At 33.8% G+C, this 17948-nt stretch overlaps 2 protein-coding genes across 3 annotated transcripts; one reads left to right on the top strand and one right to left on the bottom strand.

Moving 5' to 3' along the window:
* The first annotated feature begins 7092 nt into the window (after positions 1-7092).
* On the top strand, positions 7093-9661 carry LOC143588973 (polyadenylate-binding protein-interacting protein 11-like). 2 transcript variants are annotated; one of them, XM_077069844.1, is made up of 10 exons: positions 7093-7483; positions 7598-7705; positions 7785-7829; positions 7908-7980; positions 8084-8196; positions 8269-8328; positions 8418-8465; positions 8554-8622; positions 9242-9303; positions 9412-9661. In XM_077069844.1, exons 1-10 carry the CDS (start codon positions 7232-7234, stop codon positions 9467-9469), a joined length of 888 nt encoding a protein of 295 aa, XP_076925959.1. In that variant the 5' UTR covers positions 7093-7231; the 3' UTR covers positions 9470-9661. The 2 variants fall into 2 exon arrangements, with proteins under 2 accessions (XP_076925959.1, XP_076925960.1); XM_077069845.1 differs by having other exon boundaries at positions 7595-7705.
* Positions 9662-10465: 804 nt separating this feature from the next.
* LOC143588975 (protein THALLO-like) lies at positions 10466-14614 on the bottom strand. The gene is made up of 15 exons (XM_077069846.1): positions 14411-14614; positions 14228-14319; positions 14097-14148; positions 13288-13421; positions 13089-13220; positions 12875-13005; positions 12705-12792; positions 12452-12631; positions 12219-12371; positions 11531-11736; positions 11341-11452; positions 10983-11242; positions 10835-10901; positions 10676-10744; positions 10466-10591 (listed from the first exon to the last, which is right to left on the bottom strand). Exons 1-15 carry the CDS (start codon positions 14499-14501, stop codon positions 10466-10468), a joined length of 1893 nt encoding a protein of 630 aa, XP_076925961.1. The 5' UTR covers positions 14502-14614.
* Positions 14615-17948: the final 3334 nt, after the last annotated feature.

Below are 17948 nucleotides of genomic sequence, written 5' to 3'. Positions count from 1 at the left end.
TAAAAAAGAAAAATAAATGTTTGTGTGTGTTTGTATGTGATTGGTGAAGAGAAGTTGATTTCACCCACCCTAACGTTGTGTTCCCGAGTCTTATTTAAAGAGGGGAGGGGAAGGAAAGGAGAAGAAAATGTGAAGGAATTATGTTCCAGAGATTTTTTAAGGACGGGAAGGGAGAGAAAAAACTAGAAAATTTAAGTGTATAAATCATCTTTCCAAATTGGAGAGATTATGAGAGAAAATATGTTTGTATCATTAATTGCCTATTAACTCCTACATTTTCTTTCCCTTTCCTTCAATTTTCATTAAACTCGGGAACACGAAATAAAGTGACACATTTTCCTCCTTATCTCTTTCTTTTCTCTTATAATTATCCTTCTTTTCTTTTCTCTCCTTATTAGAAACTCAGGAACACAGTATAAATATGAGAGGGCGTTAAGGGAATGACGTTAATGAGGCTAACACCTTTTTTTAATCTGCATGTTTTGATGTTCAAGGGCGTAAAGGTTAATATGGCTTTGGCGCCCTTCCTTTTAACTCTCATAACATATGGTCTAACCTAACGTAAAAGTAATATCGTCCTTTTCTAATTTTCCTTTATGTCATTTTAGAACCAATGACAATTGACAACTAATTGACAAAATAAATAAGTTTATTAGGCGCAGGTGAAGTACTTTTTAGTAAAAATAAATAAATTGGTCATTGTAAAACACTAAAACGAAAGTGAAATTAAAGTATTGTTGTCATTACTTATAGATTATTACCGACCACGTGATTGGTTTTTTAATCCATTTTTTATATATAAGAAAAAATATATATTTCTTATTTATTAGATTTTTTCTCAAGAAAAGATAAGGTAAATACTAATTATCAGTTTAACAGAAGACTGGTCATTATGGTGAGGGGCTTCGAAGCCCCTCCTCAGTGCCACGTCATCGCCACGTGTGCACCGAGGGCTTCAAAGCCCCACCCCAAAGATGCCCCTCAATGGTGTGAGGGCTTCGAAGCCCCTTTATTTATTATTTTTTATAAAACCCAAAAATCAACAAACACAATAACCCACAGCCGATCTCATCCTCTTCTTCGAAGCCCCTTTATTTATTATTTTTTATAAAACCCAAAAATCAACAAACACAATAACCCACAGCCGATCTCATCCTCTTCTTCCTCATCCTCCACCTCCTCCACCTCTTCTTCCTCATCCTCCACCTCACCACCACCACTGATCTCACCAAAACCTCAAAACCCACAGCCACCCAAAACCTCCAAAACCCACCAACACCTCCACCACCACCTTCTTCAAAACCACTGCCAGAGACAACAATTCATCTACGACCATCACTGGTCTCTACCAATGCCAGAGACCCTTGTGTTATCACCGGCCGGAAATTGGTCGGAATTTGGCAAGGTATGTATGTGTGTTTGAGAGAGAGAGAGAGAGAGAGAGGGCCCACATGTATTCCCATCCGTGCCGGCCGTTGAAACCACCCAACCTTCGGCGCCCTTGGTTGGACCGCGCCCCACGGCTGTGTTCGGCGCCCAACAGCGCCCGCCACATCAGCCAACGGAGGAGCCCCATAGCGAGTAGTCTAAAGGGTAAGGCGCCCTATATATTATTAATTAAAAAAAATCAAGTTGATTTAACCGATGTAACAACGAATATGATTACCTTAAACGAGGTAATAAAATAAGTTTTGATTTGATTGATGTGGAGAAAAGCTAAATAACATCGTAGATAGATTAGGTTATTATCATTATCAATTGTGAATTCTATACTATAGATGGTTTTACGTAGTTTTAACATTACTAAACGAGTGCCCGCGCGATACAGCGTGTCTTTGAACGCGGAATCTATTAATCACGTAACAATTATGAGTGCTCATGGTTCGGTTTAAAACCTTGAAACCGTTTAAACTGGTCATCGGTTTGGTTTCCCGGCTGGGTTGTTTACTTTCAGTTGTTTTTTTTACTTCCTTTATCCTTTCAAGTATCATATTTTGACTTTGTTGGAATTGATGATAAGGTTATATTAATAATCATTTTAAGCAATTTTTATTATAAAAGCTTAAACTCTTAAACCAAACCAGAACCTAAACCAGACCGTTAATAACAGTTTGGTTTCAATTTTTAATGGTTTAGTTTTCGTTTAAAAACAATCAAAACCGGCATTGAACACCCCTACGTAACATATTAATTTTTTCAATTGAAAAAATTATAATAATATTATATATAAATTAAAGAGAATAAAATACTCGTTTTTATGGTGCAATAAATTTACAAAAATATTAACGTATGTAAAACTTATTATCGTTTAAAAATCGTGGGTGAGAAGTTGGTTTAAAGTTGAAACTAAAAACATGATATGGCTAAAGATGAGGGGGCAAACTTGTAAGTTGAGTGAATTGTGTTTAAAAGACAAGTTTACCCTTAATTACACAAGTACTTCATGCTTTAAGTGTTGTAAATTATTTAAAAATGGGTGTCTTAATTTGCCCTTGTTTGGTGTATTATATATAGTATAGATAATGTAAGTTTGTTTTGTTTTTAGAGTTTGGAGTTTAGTATTTTTCTTTATCCAACTTTTTTCCTAGACCTTGGTTGATTAATATACATTACTAGTGATGAGATATGGTCCTAGATCCGGGTTGGATCGGATGTAAACTGAAGGACAATCAAATACCATGAAGGGAAAACGCCAAGAAAGAATAAACCTGCAAGCGAACACCTGGACAAATAGGTCCAAACTGTTACACAAGATAACGTACAAACAGGACGACTGTCAGCACCAGAATTGTGCAGGTAAAAGCACCCATGATAAAGCTGAGGGGTGTGGGGCGCTAACCGGGGCGCTAGAGCCCCTCCGCTTGCGCCTCGGGGCGCTAACCCCACACCACCGGGGCGCGAGCTGGGGCGCGAGCGCGGAAATCCAGGCAGGCGTGAGCCTGGGTCGCGGGAGAAGAGAGAGAAAATGGACGTTGGGAATGGAGAAATAGCCGTTGGGACACGGTTAAATTAAAAAAAAATATTTTTTACCCAAATAATACCCCATTTCATCTATAAAATACCCCATTTCACCCATATCAATCACCACAACTTCAAAATAAAACCCAAAATCAACCCATCTTCCCAACTTTTTTTTTAAAATAATGTCCCGGGGATCTTCGACATGAGTTGGTTGAATATTTGTGGGCGAGGCGACCCGATGATCTTGTATTAGATTAGTGTTATTATTAAGTATTATTGTTTGTTTAATTTTTAGTATGTTTTTTTGTAATTTGAATTTTTTAAAAAATGTGTGTTTTTTTAATAATTTATAGGTTTTTTTAATAATACGTTGTTTGAATATACTTATAAAAAAATAAAAAAAAAAATTCGCTGGAGCCCCTGCTGGAGCCCCTCCACACCAGGGCCAGGGGCTCCAACGGGGGCTCCAACACCCCCTTATCCAGTTTCTCTCTCTGCCACACGTCATAATATTATTGGCTGGAGCCCCCACTAGAGCCCCCATTAGAGCCCCCCACACCCCTTAGCCTAATATATTACTGGCTTACAAACTTTTTTGTTGTTATATATGGTTTTTAAAATATATGATGACAACAAGCGACGATTATAACAACTATCACAAGTTAAATATTTATGCTATCATTTTCATATTTTAATATATGGGATATAAACATGACAAAAATAATAGATTTGACATGCTACTCACAAACTTAATGCATGATTTTTAATATCTTGGTTATTTATTTATAATTAACTTAAAAAAATACTAACAATTATCAAGCCACTGTTCAATTAAAAAAAAAGTTTAATTTACATGAGAAGATAATAAAATAAACAAAAATAGTGATGTAATTGATGTAACTTGTTAAATAGAAGAATAGAAATGACGTAAAAGAGGTAACAAAATAAAATTTGATTTGATTGAAATAGTATGAAGAAAAAAAAAAGTTGAAATAGCATCCTGTATAAAAAGTTACATTAAAGTCTTTTAACTTAATAAACATTACAAATCACTCTCAATCTCTCGTATCAATTTAATTCTTGTTTAACATATATTCGGACTAAACCAACCAACAACCCCACCTACTAGAATTCTACCTATGGTATAGTTATTGGTAGTGTTTGGGAGGATAAGTTACATTAAAGTCTTTTAACTTAATAAACATTACAAATCACTCTCAATCTCTCATATCAATTTAATTCTTGTTTAACATATATTCGGACTAAACCAACCAACAACCCCACCTACTAGAATTCCACCTATGGTATAGTTATTGGTAGTGTTTGGGAGGATGAGACGTAAGCAAGTCATATCTTTATATAAATGATAGATATTCCAGATATTCCAGAGAGAACGTTGGCTCAGTTTTTATTATTTTTTTTGGAACGACCTACGATCACAAGTCCAGACGGACGGAGCCCCTAGCAGTCCACATATTGAGGGATTCCCCGAATAAAACCCGACCCCCACGCCCGCCAAACGGTACGACAGCGAGGAGCCGGTAAAAGCGGGTGAGATCAGGACTCGAACCCTGGCAAGCCAAGGTCATCCCTCATATCTCCCATATAAATTGGTGAGAGTGAGGTGTGAACCCCATACCTCTCACTAGTAAAGTAAGTGTTTTACCATTGAGTCACATCCAATTTATGACCGTTGGCTCTAATAACCATTTAATTGACCTGAAAATGTAAACATAAACATAAAGTATTTCTCGTATAATAAGGATAGAAAACGAAAAATACTAAACATATATTATCAATAGGTTATTAATAACAGTTGAGTGGTGAAATTCTTGACGAGTGGTGAAAAAACATATAATCCGTTCATGTTCATGCTATCAAAATCCATGAGCAACCTATCCCATAACTTTTTCATTTGGTATCTTTGCTTCTTCAGCAAATTAAGTCTTATAAAGGGCCAAAAATTTGAGATTATGATCACTTTTGAGATGTCTAACCCATTCCATTAATAGTTCACTATCAATGATTCAACATGACTTATATTTAACGTCAAAAAAAATATTGTTTTCTTATCATTGCACTATTAGCAACAACCAATTTGTCACCCGGTGTTCACATCCAACAAAATTGAAGCCTAGAAGTTCACCAAGATACATCATATCATCAATTTTCTTTCCAAACTTTACAATCCCCCGCGCCCCGTGCAAAATTGAAATCACTGATAACTCGAGTGTCAATATGTTCGTTGATAACCTGGATGGCGATATGTTAGTTCCCAAGATGATCTTGTCTCTGAAACTATTATCACTGTTTGCATCCTAAAAGTTTGTGCTCTCGACATCATCCACAAACCCTCTATCTCATATGTGTAATCCGGAGCCCACTCCTCTTCTTCCTCTTAAACCCATACTTCAAAAGCGAATTATTCTATCTTACTGGACTCCTTTATCAATCTTCACTCCATTGTTCACTAAAACGCAACAATGGCCTACCAAGAGGTCTTGACTTGTCCACCTTAAGTCGGTTGAAACGAGGACTTTACTGAAACCTTCTTTATCTATGTCTAAATTTTTATCATCCAAAAGGTGTAATGGAAGACCCAAAATCTTGTGCCAATATATACGTTCATACTATGAAGCTTATTGAACCAGCACCTTCATAAATATTTACTCCATGAATAAAATCCTTTACAAATGGGAACAACTGAAGATTAATAATGGTTTCAACCTACCTAAGTACTTGATTTAACATTCTCCAATCTATATGACTTTAAAAGCGTTCATGTTCACAAGTGCGTGTAGATTATTTGCATCTTCAACAAAAAGCGTGGTTGTAACATCCTTGGAAAATCCTACATCGACCGTAGACATGGAAGATTCTCGTTCATAAGGAATCTTTTCCCTCAAATTTACCAATGCAATTTGGGCTTCTTTGTAGTGGATGATGAGAACACCACAATTAAGCATACTTAGGTGAGTGTAGTATTAAGATGAGTGAACTCTTTGTAGGCAAATCAAGGTAATATTGATGGTACGTGATGCCATATGTCACACTTAAGAGATGTGCGTTTAGAGTGCAGATGAATGGTATTCAACGATGGACACACATTGTTTTTTTTACCGACTAATACTTATTTGAAAGACCCCCCCCCCCCCCCCCCCTTTATCTGGTATGTGACACAATACCATTAAGCTGAAGTTGACCCCCACCCCCCTTCCCGGATTAAAATATGATACCAATTCATCTAGGTGACTGCTTGTTTGTTCCATTCATATTTAACCACATTTGTGGCAATTTTTTTCCCATTAATGATGGTCATATTTATACTGTTTTTCAGCGCTTTAACATCTTTAGTCTTCAAGAATCTGACCAAAGTGAAGTTGTTTCAAACTATATCCTTTTATTCGCCAGTCATATATCCACAACCATTTTAAGTATGCGCCCACAACCATCCCTTATTGTAGCGCTTGTACACCATCCTAGCATATTCGAAAATGAAGAACGTTAGTGAATTATCGCTTTGCCGATGTTGCATCCAATGACGGTGTGATTTGCAGTTTCTATAATCAGCCATCCAACCTAGTAACCCTCGATAATATCCCTATTTTTTAACTTAATATTTAATTACTACTTCCTAAATAATAATTTCACGAATTGATACATAATTTTCAAATCTAGAACACATTAATCCAACATTTTTTTAAATAATAAAGTTATAATGAAGTTATAAAAGCATAGACATGATTATTAGCATCCATCTCCATTATCCATAGGCCTAATCACCAAAATAGAAATACCCCTTTGTTGGTGAAACTTATGGGTTATTTATGGCATGTCTCAAAAGTAGTGTGCACAAAAGTGACGATTCGAAGAAGACAAAAACTAGGGAATCTTGATTCATTATTAAAAGAAAGTAAATTAAAAAAAAAAAGAAATAATAAATTTATGTTCTCTCATTTCATTTCATTTTGTTCTTTAAGCTGCAATCGATGATCTAAACACACTCTATTTCAGGATCCTCATCCTCCAACAGGTAATAATAATAATAATAATTTTATTTATATTTAATTTCTTGCTGAATACTCCTCTGTCTGTCTGTCAGACCCTTTATTATTTTTAACCAAAGGTCAAATCTTGATTTATAAATCAGCTGAAATAAACACACCCTTTTGACGCTACTGTGTGATAATATATATAATCAACCATGACTCTTGTCGAATAAAACGATCATCATCATCATCATCATCACCATCACCATCATCAGCCGAAGATGAACAACGGCGTGGATCATCATGAGGATGAGGGTTTAAAGAAAGAGATGAGAGATTTGGCTGAAATGTTGTCCAAATTGAATCCCATGGCTGAGGAATTTGTCCCACCCTCGCTTGTCAAGACTCATTTTCACGCGCCGCCGTTGCTTCTGCCGCCGCCTGCCGGACCTCCGTTTGGTTACTCCGCCGTTGCTAGTGATTTTATGCTGCAGACTAATCAGACAACTTTTCCTAATGTTAATGCTAGAAGGGTAATTTTAATATTTAACCTTATTTAATATTATTATTATTATTGAAATTATGTGTTGTTGGTGATGAAAATTGCTGATTGTGTTGAGTTTGTGATATTGATGGTTGGTTAGAAGAAGGGTAACTTTAACCATGGAAAGCGAAGAATGAATAACCGAACGAATATGGCTCAACGAGAAGATGTGATTAGGAGAACTGTTCATGTGTCTGATATTGATCAACAGGTGAATAATATTGTATGCTTGTTTAATGAGTTTATGGCTTTGGTTATTGTTTGCTCATTTGATGTATACATGATACTAGGTTACTGAAGAACAGCTTGCAGCTCTCTTTATCACTTGTGGACAGGTAAATCGGTTAACCGAATAGTGATGATGATGTGATTTTTTGTTAACGGATTGTTTGAAGTTTGATCAATACGTTTAGGTTGTGGATTGTCGTATATGTGGTGACCCGAATTCGGTTCTTCGGTTTGCATTTATTGAGTTTACTGATGAGGGTATGTGAAGTTGTAAACTTTACCGTTTATACGCAAGTGAATATTTGAATATATATTTAATTTATGTTTTCTGTTATCTTATATGTTTGTAATGTGTTTGCAGAGGGTGCAAAGAATGCGCTGAGTCTTGCTGGAACTATGCTCGGTTACTACCCGGTCAGGGTACTTCCTTCAAAAACCGCGATTGCACCTGTAAATCCAACCTTTTTACCGAGGGTAAGAATCTTTACTTTTTAAGTTTTAATTTTTAAATTTAGGAAATCTTTACAAATGTATGTTTGTGTTTAGTCTGAAGATGAAAGGGAGATGTGTGCACGGACTATCTATTGTACTAACATTGATAAGAAGGTGAGTTAAATGATTTTCCATTTTTTTATGATTATTATTTAGGGTTTTACTTTGTTTGCATATACGTGATCTTTATTTGTATGAAGCAGGTTACTCAAGCGGATGTTAAGCTCTTTTTTGAATCGTTTTGTGGAGAGGTTTGTCGGTTATCTAATATATGATGTTTAAAATGGTTATTGCTTCTTTAATTGTTAATTATATTTTATTGAAATTACTATTTCATAGGTTTATCGTTTGAGGTTGCTAGGAGACTATCATCATTCGACTCGTATTGCATTTGTTGAGTTTGTGATGGTAATTAATTACTTCTTCTAAACTTTTTAGCTGTTTTCTTTTGATGTATTTTTTGTATTTGTGTAACCAAATAACGTTACAAAATGAAAAGGGAACTTTTTTTTTTGCTATAGCCTATAAATTAGCAGAAAGAATTATTTTTATCTATAGGTTTGTAGTTATACAAGAAAAGGTTGCATAGATTTATATTATAGTTTCTGTGGTTTGGGCAAAGTAACAGGTTTGAGTGCTAACTTCTAAAAGTTGCATGTTCAGGGTTCGCGGTTTTAGTTTTTCTAACAAATTTGGGTATTAAAACTAGTAACTAACTTCTGTTGACTTTTCTGTTAAGTGTAGAAAAATGACCAAAATACCCTTGAATACAGAAGTTAGTCACGAACCCTAGGCATGCAACTTTTCAAAGCTAGTACTCAAACTTGTTCCTTCGACCAAACCACAGAGACCATCTGTGTAATTAACTCTTTTTTATGTTCAATTTGCCATGAAAAGAGTTAAAATATTTTGTTAAATATGTTGCCTTTTTGAGATTTTTATCATTGCTAATTTTTACCTTTTCTACATGTGGTTTTTATATAAAATAATTACAATTAACTAATTTGATGTGTTTGGGTTTTTGCAGGCTGAGAGTGCAATTGCAGCACTGAACTGTAGTGGTGCAGTATTCGGAACATTGCCCATAAGGTGATGGTTTAACCAAAAAAAAAATTATTTGTTTTAAAATTTAATCGAATATTTGAAGCTTGTTTTGTTGATATGATATGGTTTATAATTATTGTTATGATGATGCAGGGTGAGTCCTTCAAAGACCCCGGTTCGTCCTCGTGCACCTCGTCCTAACATGCACTGAAGCTCTTGATATGAATATCTAATTATACAAATGACTGTTATGTTTCTTTTGGTGTTTTGTTGAATTCATTCGGGTCCAAGTATCTGTTTGAAATGTAGATTTAGGATGGAAGTTTGAGGCTGAACTCAGAGTCTTCTTAGTTACTGGTTTGTTGCTAAGAACCGAGACGGTTTTGAATGTTTACGTTATTGTTTTTAAGTTTACTTTGCTATTGCCTCTGTGTTTCTTGAATTCAATCAAAACATCAAGTAAATACCAGTTGATTTCAAATCTGAAGTTTTGATGGTGTTTTTTTTCCCCATATAAATCATCACCTTTTAGGTAATAAAACTTAATTTTTAGCATTATTTATTGTAATTAGCCACCACTAATTTATAGTTAAAATCTTGGTACAGGATAATCTTTGTCATGCAACAAATCATAATGTTCAACGAGTTTAACCTCTACATAAATCACATCCTAGTCGATATATAAGTTATAATAATTAAGCCTTATAATTGTTTTTAAATTAATTAATCACCCGCCACACAATCACTTCCATTGTTATATACATAAGAAACTGCTATAGATGAGAAACCACTGATGCTATACAAACACAATGTGATCTATTCATACCGGGTGTATGATTTTGTTAGTGATCAAACCACCTTTTTTTATAGCGTATCGCATCATGTGTTGCGTATTTTGACAAGACCAATTCATATGACCCCGCAAATAACGTTATGGCATATATGTTACACCAGTTTAACACGATATACGACCCTAAAAGATCATTTTCTCCGTCATACGACTTGTGTGACATGTTAGTGTTGTCTGTATAGCTTCACGTGTTCCTTGGACTCCAGACATCGAATATGCAAGCCAGATTATTATAATCAAAATGTTATTATAAGACTTACACACAGACAACAATTATATAGAAATTCCATATCACCATCTAACAAAATTTGTGTTAATCTCATCATATTATCCTTCAACACAAACAACAAAAAATCCTCATTTGAACCTGATGCTTCTGCTAATAGTATTGATTCCAGAAACTTCTCCGCCGTACGGACCAGCGGGCTTTTTAACATCCCGTACCTGTCCTTTCCTCGCAACTTGTTTCTTCTTGTGTTGTATCTGCACACGTTAACATCACACGACAAAAAGACGTTACAGCCACATATCACAACTTACATAAAACTTATTTTCAATGTAACATACCTTGTATTTCTTTCTCGGGTTTTTGAGATCCTTGTTGCGCTTACGAGTCAACCCTCTATTCTTCTCCATCTAAAACCAACCCAAAGCCATGAGTTGAGTTTTAACAAAAACACCATAAATACGTGCTAACAAAACGTTAATTATAATGATAATAATTACCTCATAATTGATGTGACGTTTTCCGTCTACCAGAGTTTCAGATGCTGCAGGAACTGAAATCCGGTTTCTACAAAACCAAAATGGAATATTTCCATTATGTTGACATGTGAAAATTTCATTATATTTGACGTTAACAATATAAAAATACCTTGAATATTTCTGTGATTTGGCAGCTAATTTGGCGTCATGTTTTAGTTTGGTTTGTTTATAAAGATCGGATTCTGAATCACTATCACTATCTCCGGTCTCACCGTATTCTTCATCATCATCTTCAGGGGTACTACGGTCATTTTCTTGAAGATCATCATCAGAATGAATCCCCGCGTTTGTCAAAATTCGCATCTCGTATTTTCTTCGCCTTTCTCCAATATCATCTCGTTTCGGTAAATCATCGTCTCCAGATACAACCTTCAGACATTGATAATTGTTTTAACTTTTAACGCATTATCGCACGAAACTTTAAAATTAAAATAAATAAAAGATATGTTATATAAACTTATAAATACCCTTGGTTTTTTCGTCCGGGTTACAAGCTGAGACAACTTATTTGAAGACTTATTTTGGTTTCCTTCGATATCAAACACGTCATCATCAAAATCATCACGCGCCTCTAGCTTTCTGTTAAATTAAAGGAAACACCAATTAAAGACACATTTTGAAGCAAAACCAAATGATTCAAAAGATTAAAAAAAATACCCGTTTAACGGTTTTGAATTCTTCTTAACCCCATCGGTTTTTGATGATTTTAAATTAAATACACCTTTCTGCTTCAATTTCTCCTCAAGCGCAGCTCTAACTTTCAACATTTCCGCACTCTGCAACCCAATTTTCTCACTCTCACGCTTACGTTTCCCGCCATTTTCAAAAGCCAATGTAGAATCAGCCATGGGTTCCACACGAGACTAAAAACAGTGAACAAAAAGTTAACATAACGCCTAATAAAAGATTATGACAATTTCATATATACGACTATAAACATGACGCAAGCTAAATATATCATATATGCCCTTATAAAGTAGTTGAAATATCAAATAAACCCAACTCAATAAAATCAATTTAATAGATGGCCAATTTGCCCTTATTTTTCTAAAACTTCAAAGTTTCATATATGCCCAACTTTCACTTTAATTTTTGTGCGTACCTATTTTTAGCTTAAAAATATTTTTGACCCTTTTCTAAAACTCCAAAGTTTCATGCATGCCCATCAGGATTTAAACAAATATAATTAAAAGGAGTAAAATGGTCATTAAGTAAACATTCATTAAAGTTGGGTAATAATGATGTTTTTAGTCTTAGTTTGGTATGTATAAGTTTTTTTCGAATTTGCAAGGGTATATATGAAACTAGTAAGAAAAAATTAACAGAATGTTTTAAATATACTAACGTCTTTTTGCGTTTCGGTGATATTTGAATTGTTGACCAAAGCACTAGAGTCAACTGTTTCAATCTCCATATGGGAATCCTCGGGTTTAGTAGTAGCATGGTTTTTGATAAAATTTTCAATGTCAGTTGATACATTTTCATCGAGTGATTCCATCTGTTATAATAACAATTCCAACAATTAGCAGATAATAAAAATGAAAATAAATAGAAAAAGAGTAAATTTACTAAACTAACCTTATTTAATAAGTTTTTAACCTCCACAATGCGTGCAAGAACTGGGTGATCATGAACGGGGTGACCTTCTGATTTGAGAAGAAGATGAACGCTGATTGCTTGACAATACGACAGTAGTAGTTGTTTCTTTATTTCCATATATTGAACAGCGTTTTTATTTACATTCTTTTCTTCTTTAAGCTACATAAAAAATTTAGACTAAACTTTAGTTTCTTTAAAAAAATAATGATCAAATAAAGATAAATAAACATACCTTGCTTAAAATTGGGTCAACTTTGGACTCGAGCTGGTCAACAGCTTCATTTAACTCCGACAACAAACCGACCAATTCTGGCGCTATACTGTGAAGCAAAAAATGTTTAAATTGAATTATTATAGTTAAAAAAAATCATTAACATATTATAATGAATTAAAGAAACTCACCTGTTTACAAGTTCCGTTTGTTCTTCTTTTGACAAAGCGTTTATATCCTTTGTAACTACCTGGATGTCGGTTTCCTCTTGAGCATCATCGCCCACAATAGGTTTTGATCTACCTTTTCCCTTACTCAGATTCTAATTAAATAAAAAGTTTTTTTAATCAACTATAAGCAATAACTTCTGAAAAACTGATATTATAACATATTATAAATGCATACCTCAAATGTAGGTTCATCTTCACTCTCATCTTCAAGACCGTGATCTGCGTTTGAATATGCCTTTGCTCTCTCTTTTAGGAGCCTCACGACCTCCTTTTCTTCTTCCTCTTCGTCTTCCTCGCTCAAATCTCCCTTTTTACAATATAATAAATATGTGATTCATAAGTTAATAAACTTCAAATTAAATATAACAAGTTACCTTATCTTGTTCATAGTACACCTTCTTACTCCTTCCCCATACAACTTCTTTCTTCTCTTCATCTTCGACATCATCTTGCGTTTCATCCGCAGCACCACCGAGCTTTGCTCTCAAACTTTTGTGTTGTTTTGCAACTATGAAAGTGAAAGTGATAATAGAAAATTAGAATATGATCTTTTAAACTTATATTATGCAAATCATAAGCTAATGTAAAAACTAGAAGTGCGCATAAAACCAAAAAAACAAACAAAAACAAAAACTGACTGTCTGGTTTCATGTTTTTGTAAAAGCCGAACTTACTCTACTGTTTGATATTAGTGTTGGCTCTCTATCCCTAAAAATAGAGGTAAAGTTTGAAAACGTCACACACTTCCCAAACCCTACCAATAGCTTTGCTATTTGTGGGAATGTACGGTTGTTGTAAAAGCTGAACTTTCGGTTCGGTTTTGGATTTGCATGTAACATAAACAGAGAGAACCGAACCGGAACGCCGCATTCATAAAATTTTAATAAATATGTTAACTCAAATGAAATCAACTAGTTATTAATTTACCAAATGATTTAGGCCCAAGTTCATTGTTTTAAACCAAAATTCATTCTCCAGTCCAGCCCAGAATTTCCAAGCTCAAATGGCATTACCAAACCAAACCCAAACGATATCCAACAAAACAAAAAACCAACGGCTCATTTTAACCCAAAAAAGAAACCGAAACCGAGCACACCCCTGGTAAAAACTATAAACTATATAAATCTAGAAAACTTATAAACTAAATTCAGCAAAACTTATAAACTAAAAAAAAAAATCATACTTTTTGCAGCAAACCCTGTGTCTTCCTCAGAGTCATCTTCATCACTCTCATCCTACAAATCAAATTATATAAAATTCAATCAACAACTTGACACTATTAAAAAGAAGGGGGTAATTAATTCCAATTAAAACCTGGATTTCAAAGACATGTTGGACGTTATCTTCATCGGAGTCTCCGACATCGTTGTCTAAGTCCAATGGAACAACATCTCTCTGCTTATGAACTGAAACAAAGATAGAAAAATAAATTAATTTTGTATTCAAATTGAAAGAAAGTGAATTGGGTAAAATTAATTGATTAATTTAGAGGCTTACAAACATCAATTTCGTCGTCCATATCGGAATCGGATAAAACATGAATGGGTTTTTGAGGTGTTTTGCGACCACCATTTGATCCTTTTGCCATATTATTATATTATCACTTCACTAGGGTTTAAGCTTTCAGGAAGAAACAACGGCCGACAGGGAGGTTCAGTCCAAGAAGAAGAAGAGAAGAGCTAGGGTTTAACTTGATATAAAGAGCGAGTATTTTATAATTTATATGTTTTTTTTAAAGAATATATAAACAGGTTTAATCGTGTTATAAACGGGTTAATCGGTTAAACTTATTTAGACATGATATTAATCGTGTCCAGGGGTGTTAAGTGCTTCGGTTAACGATTTATTTGATTTGTTTTGGATTTGAATTCTTTTTTAGTCGATGATTGATATGATCTGAATTTGGCAGTGGCCAGCGATTTGAATTTAGTTATTTTAAAAACCGAGAAAAATTGAAATATACTGAATCAGTCGAATCAACAATGATGCTTAGAATTACTTCAGCTTGTGTTTCTAATAGTCGTTTGAGTTTTATACAACAACAAAATACTTAAATTGATATAATGTATCCTAAAACCAAAAGTTTATGACCAAAATAAAAACATACAAAATTGTGAATATTGGATTGGCAACCAAACAACAGTTTAACGACACCCCACATTTAATCCATTAGTTCGGTTAAATCGAACAAATCGAATTTAAAAACTAGGTTTGAAAACCGAATAAATATATATTTGAGGGCTCAAACTCTAAGATCATTATATAGAAGGGGAAAAAACGACGAATTTCAATGGCCTCCAATAGTTGTAAAGTAGTAACATAGAATAACTTTCATCAAAATAATAAGGGTTTAAACCTAAAAAGCGTCATTACGAAAATAAATAGAATTTCAATAGCCACTGTGGATTGTGGACTAAAACTTTCGAACCTGTGCAAATAAAGTCCAAGAAATTTATAGTGATGTTTGATAGACATTATTACACTTCTGGATGATATTATTAAACTACTAAACATAATATTCATATTGGCTTCCTAAGAATCTTAAAAACCTTAAATGTCTACACTTCACCGACGAAGTTGAGGGGTAACTCAAGCTACCCCTCAAGCCTCCTAAATCCGCCCCTTAATATTATATAGGGTTAAGTTAAAATATAAAGGTAACACAAATAAGAAAGGTGAGAATGATTTGTGGCCTAACCACCCCCCCACCCCCAAAAAAAATCAAGAAAAACAATAACGCAAAATATAAATTAAAAACGAAAAAGAAAACTAAAATATTACCCCATCGTCCTTGTTAAAAAAACGTTGAGGAAGAAATACACAATGATGAAAAACATAATAATAAATAAAAGAGACACAAAAGATCGCAAATATAACACAATGCTTAGCAAAATATAAGACAATATTATGTTGAATAATTGAGCAAAAAAACGCAATGTTGAGGAAAAAAGACACAATGAAGAAAATAAACAAGCAACACAATAATAAATAAAACCACAATATTTTTTTAAAGCTTTTTTAATGAGGGTGATGGGGAAACATTTTAGATTCTATACTTTTTTCGTTTTTTGATTTATGTTTTTCATTTATTTTTTTATTTTTTTGTTTTGAATTATTTTTTAGGGCTTTTTTAGACCATAAAAAATTTTCTCATCCTTCTCATTTTTTTGTTTATTTGTAGAATAACTCAACCCTTATACAATAGCTATTTTAGGAATTCAACTATAACGTTTGTTTTGATAGTGAAAAAGAAATAATAGATACCTTAATATGGATTTTTGTTAAACCATAAACTAAAAGCCCATACATAAATAATAGATTTTTTTTTTAAATAGGAGAAATGAAAGGGATGAAATGGTTTATAGGGGAGAGAATTTTTTTTTGTGTTTCCAGGTTTTCCGTCATTTGAAATGGCGGAACCCACATTGGTTGCGGAGCGAGTCAGAAATTGTCAGGTGAGCTGGAGGTTTTTCTGATGTTCCGCCATTTCAAATGGCGGAAGTCACTTATTTTCCACGTGTTCCGCCATTTGTAGCCTGCCCCTATACATTTATTGTACTTCCGCCATTTCAAATGACGAAAGTGAATAGTAATATTTTGACACGTGTCTGACAAGGTGTTTGACCACACTGTTCACTAACTTCAAATGACGGAAGTTAACAGTACTTTATATTATTATTTTCTAATACAACATTACTTTTCTTAAAAATTTTAATTTGAAAAATATATTTTAAAATTTTAATATATATTATTATTTTCTTTTATAGTTATTTTAAAAAAAAATATTTGAAAAGATATATTTTTTAATTTTAATATATTTTAAATTAGTATTAAAATTTAAAAATATATTTTTCAAATAAAAAAATTTAAGAAAAAAATACTATAAAAAAATAATAATATAAAGTACTGTTCACTTCCGTCATTTGAAATGACATAAGTGAATAGCGTGGTCAAACGCCTCGTTAGACGCGTGTCAGAATATTACTATTCACTTCCGCCATTTGAAATGACGGAAGTGCATAAAGGGGTAAAAGTGGTGTTTTGTCATTTCAAATGGCGGAACACGTGGAAAATAAGTGACTTCCGCCATTTGAAATGGCGGAACACCAGCAAAACCTCCAGCTCACTAGACAATTTCTGACACGCTCTGCAACCAGTGTGGGTTCCGCCATTTCAAATGGCGAAACACCTAGAAACACAAAAAAAAATCTCTCTCCTATAAACCATTTCATCCCTTTCATTTTTCCCATTTCTAAGATTTTTTCTAAATAATATTACACACTTGATTATTGTAGATATGATGCCATACTCAGTGATAGCAATGCCATAATCATCAGTGGCGGAGTCACTCTATAACCACCGGGTTCGGTCGAACCCGGTCCTTTTTCGGTTTTATATATAACCTATCGTGTTGAATTACGAACGGACCAATTCTTTTTTGGTGAGCGAACCCATTATCGTTTTAAAATAGTATATTCGAACCCATTTATCATAAAAAGTTTAGTTAATAAACAAATAAAAGCATCGGCCATCAACTCGACAACTGATCAACTTTTTTCTTCGCCGTTCGACTTAAGGTTTCAACCATCGCTAACAACCAATACACGTTTGTCTATCGTTTGAGAAGGGTTTTTTCTTCAATGAAGCATGTGAAGTCGGATTTGCATAATCATTTGGGTGACGATTATATAAATGATGCGTGTATTTGTTGTATTGAGAATGTGTTCTTTTTCAAAGTCGCGATTGAATATATTTTTCAAAACATGAAAATACGTAATGAAAAATTATAATATACAATATCTTTTTTATATTTAATGACTTTGTATTTTGTTGAATGCTAACGATTTATTTTTGTTATGATAGCTGATATTGCATTTTATTTATCTAATCGAATGATCAACCCAACCCGACCCAAGCCATTCGGGCGCGAAAACTTTGACACCGGAAAAAAAAATCAAGCATCGAAATTTCTGAACCCATAGGAAAAAGTTTCTGGCTCCGCCACTGATAATCATCAACCATGAATAGCTGGAAC

This window comes from Bidens hawaiensis, unplaced genomic scaffold (assembly GCF_021521415.1).
Source record: "Bidens hawaiensis isolate Kalapana, Puna unplaced genomic scaffold, B.hawaiensis_p1.1 tig00037129_1, whole genome shotgun sequence".
In the NCBI taxonomy this organism is placed as follows: domain Eukaryota; kingdom Viridiplantae; phylum Streptophyta; class Magnoliopsida; order Asterales; family Asteraceae; genus Bidens; species Bidens hawaiensis.
The sequence above is the reverse complement of the archived record's forward strand: the minus strand, read 5'-3'. Positions and strand labels throughout refer to the sequence as shown.

Bases quoted from the DNA above. Each gene is read 5' to 3' on its own strand.
- LOC143588973 (XM_077069845.1), top strand. From the start codon at position 7,232: ATGAACAACGGCGTGGATCATCATGAGGATGAGGGTTTAAAGAAAGAG. The intron at 7,981-8,083 runs GTATGTGAAGTT...ATGTGTTTGCAG, and splicing joins TATTGAGTTTACTGATGAGG to AGGGTGCAAAGAATGCGCTG. The intron at 8,329-8,417 runs GTGAGTTAAATG...TGTATGAAGCAG, and splicing joins GTACTAACATTGATAAGAAG to GTTACTCAAGCGGATGTTAA.
- LOC143588975 (XM_077069846.1), bottom strand. From the start codon at position 14,501: ATGGCAAAAGGATCAAATGGTGGTCGCAAAACACCTCAAAAACCCATT. The intron at 14,149-14,227 runs GTTTTAATTGGA...TTTGATTTGTAG, and splicing joins AACATGTCTTTGAAATCCAG to GATGAGAGTGATGAAGATGA. The intron at 11,243-11,340 runs GTATTTATAAGT...CAATGTCTGAAG, and splicing joins CCCGGACGAAAAAACCAAGG to GTTGTATCTGGAGACGATGA.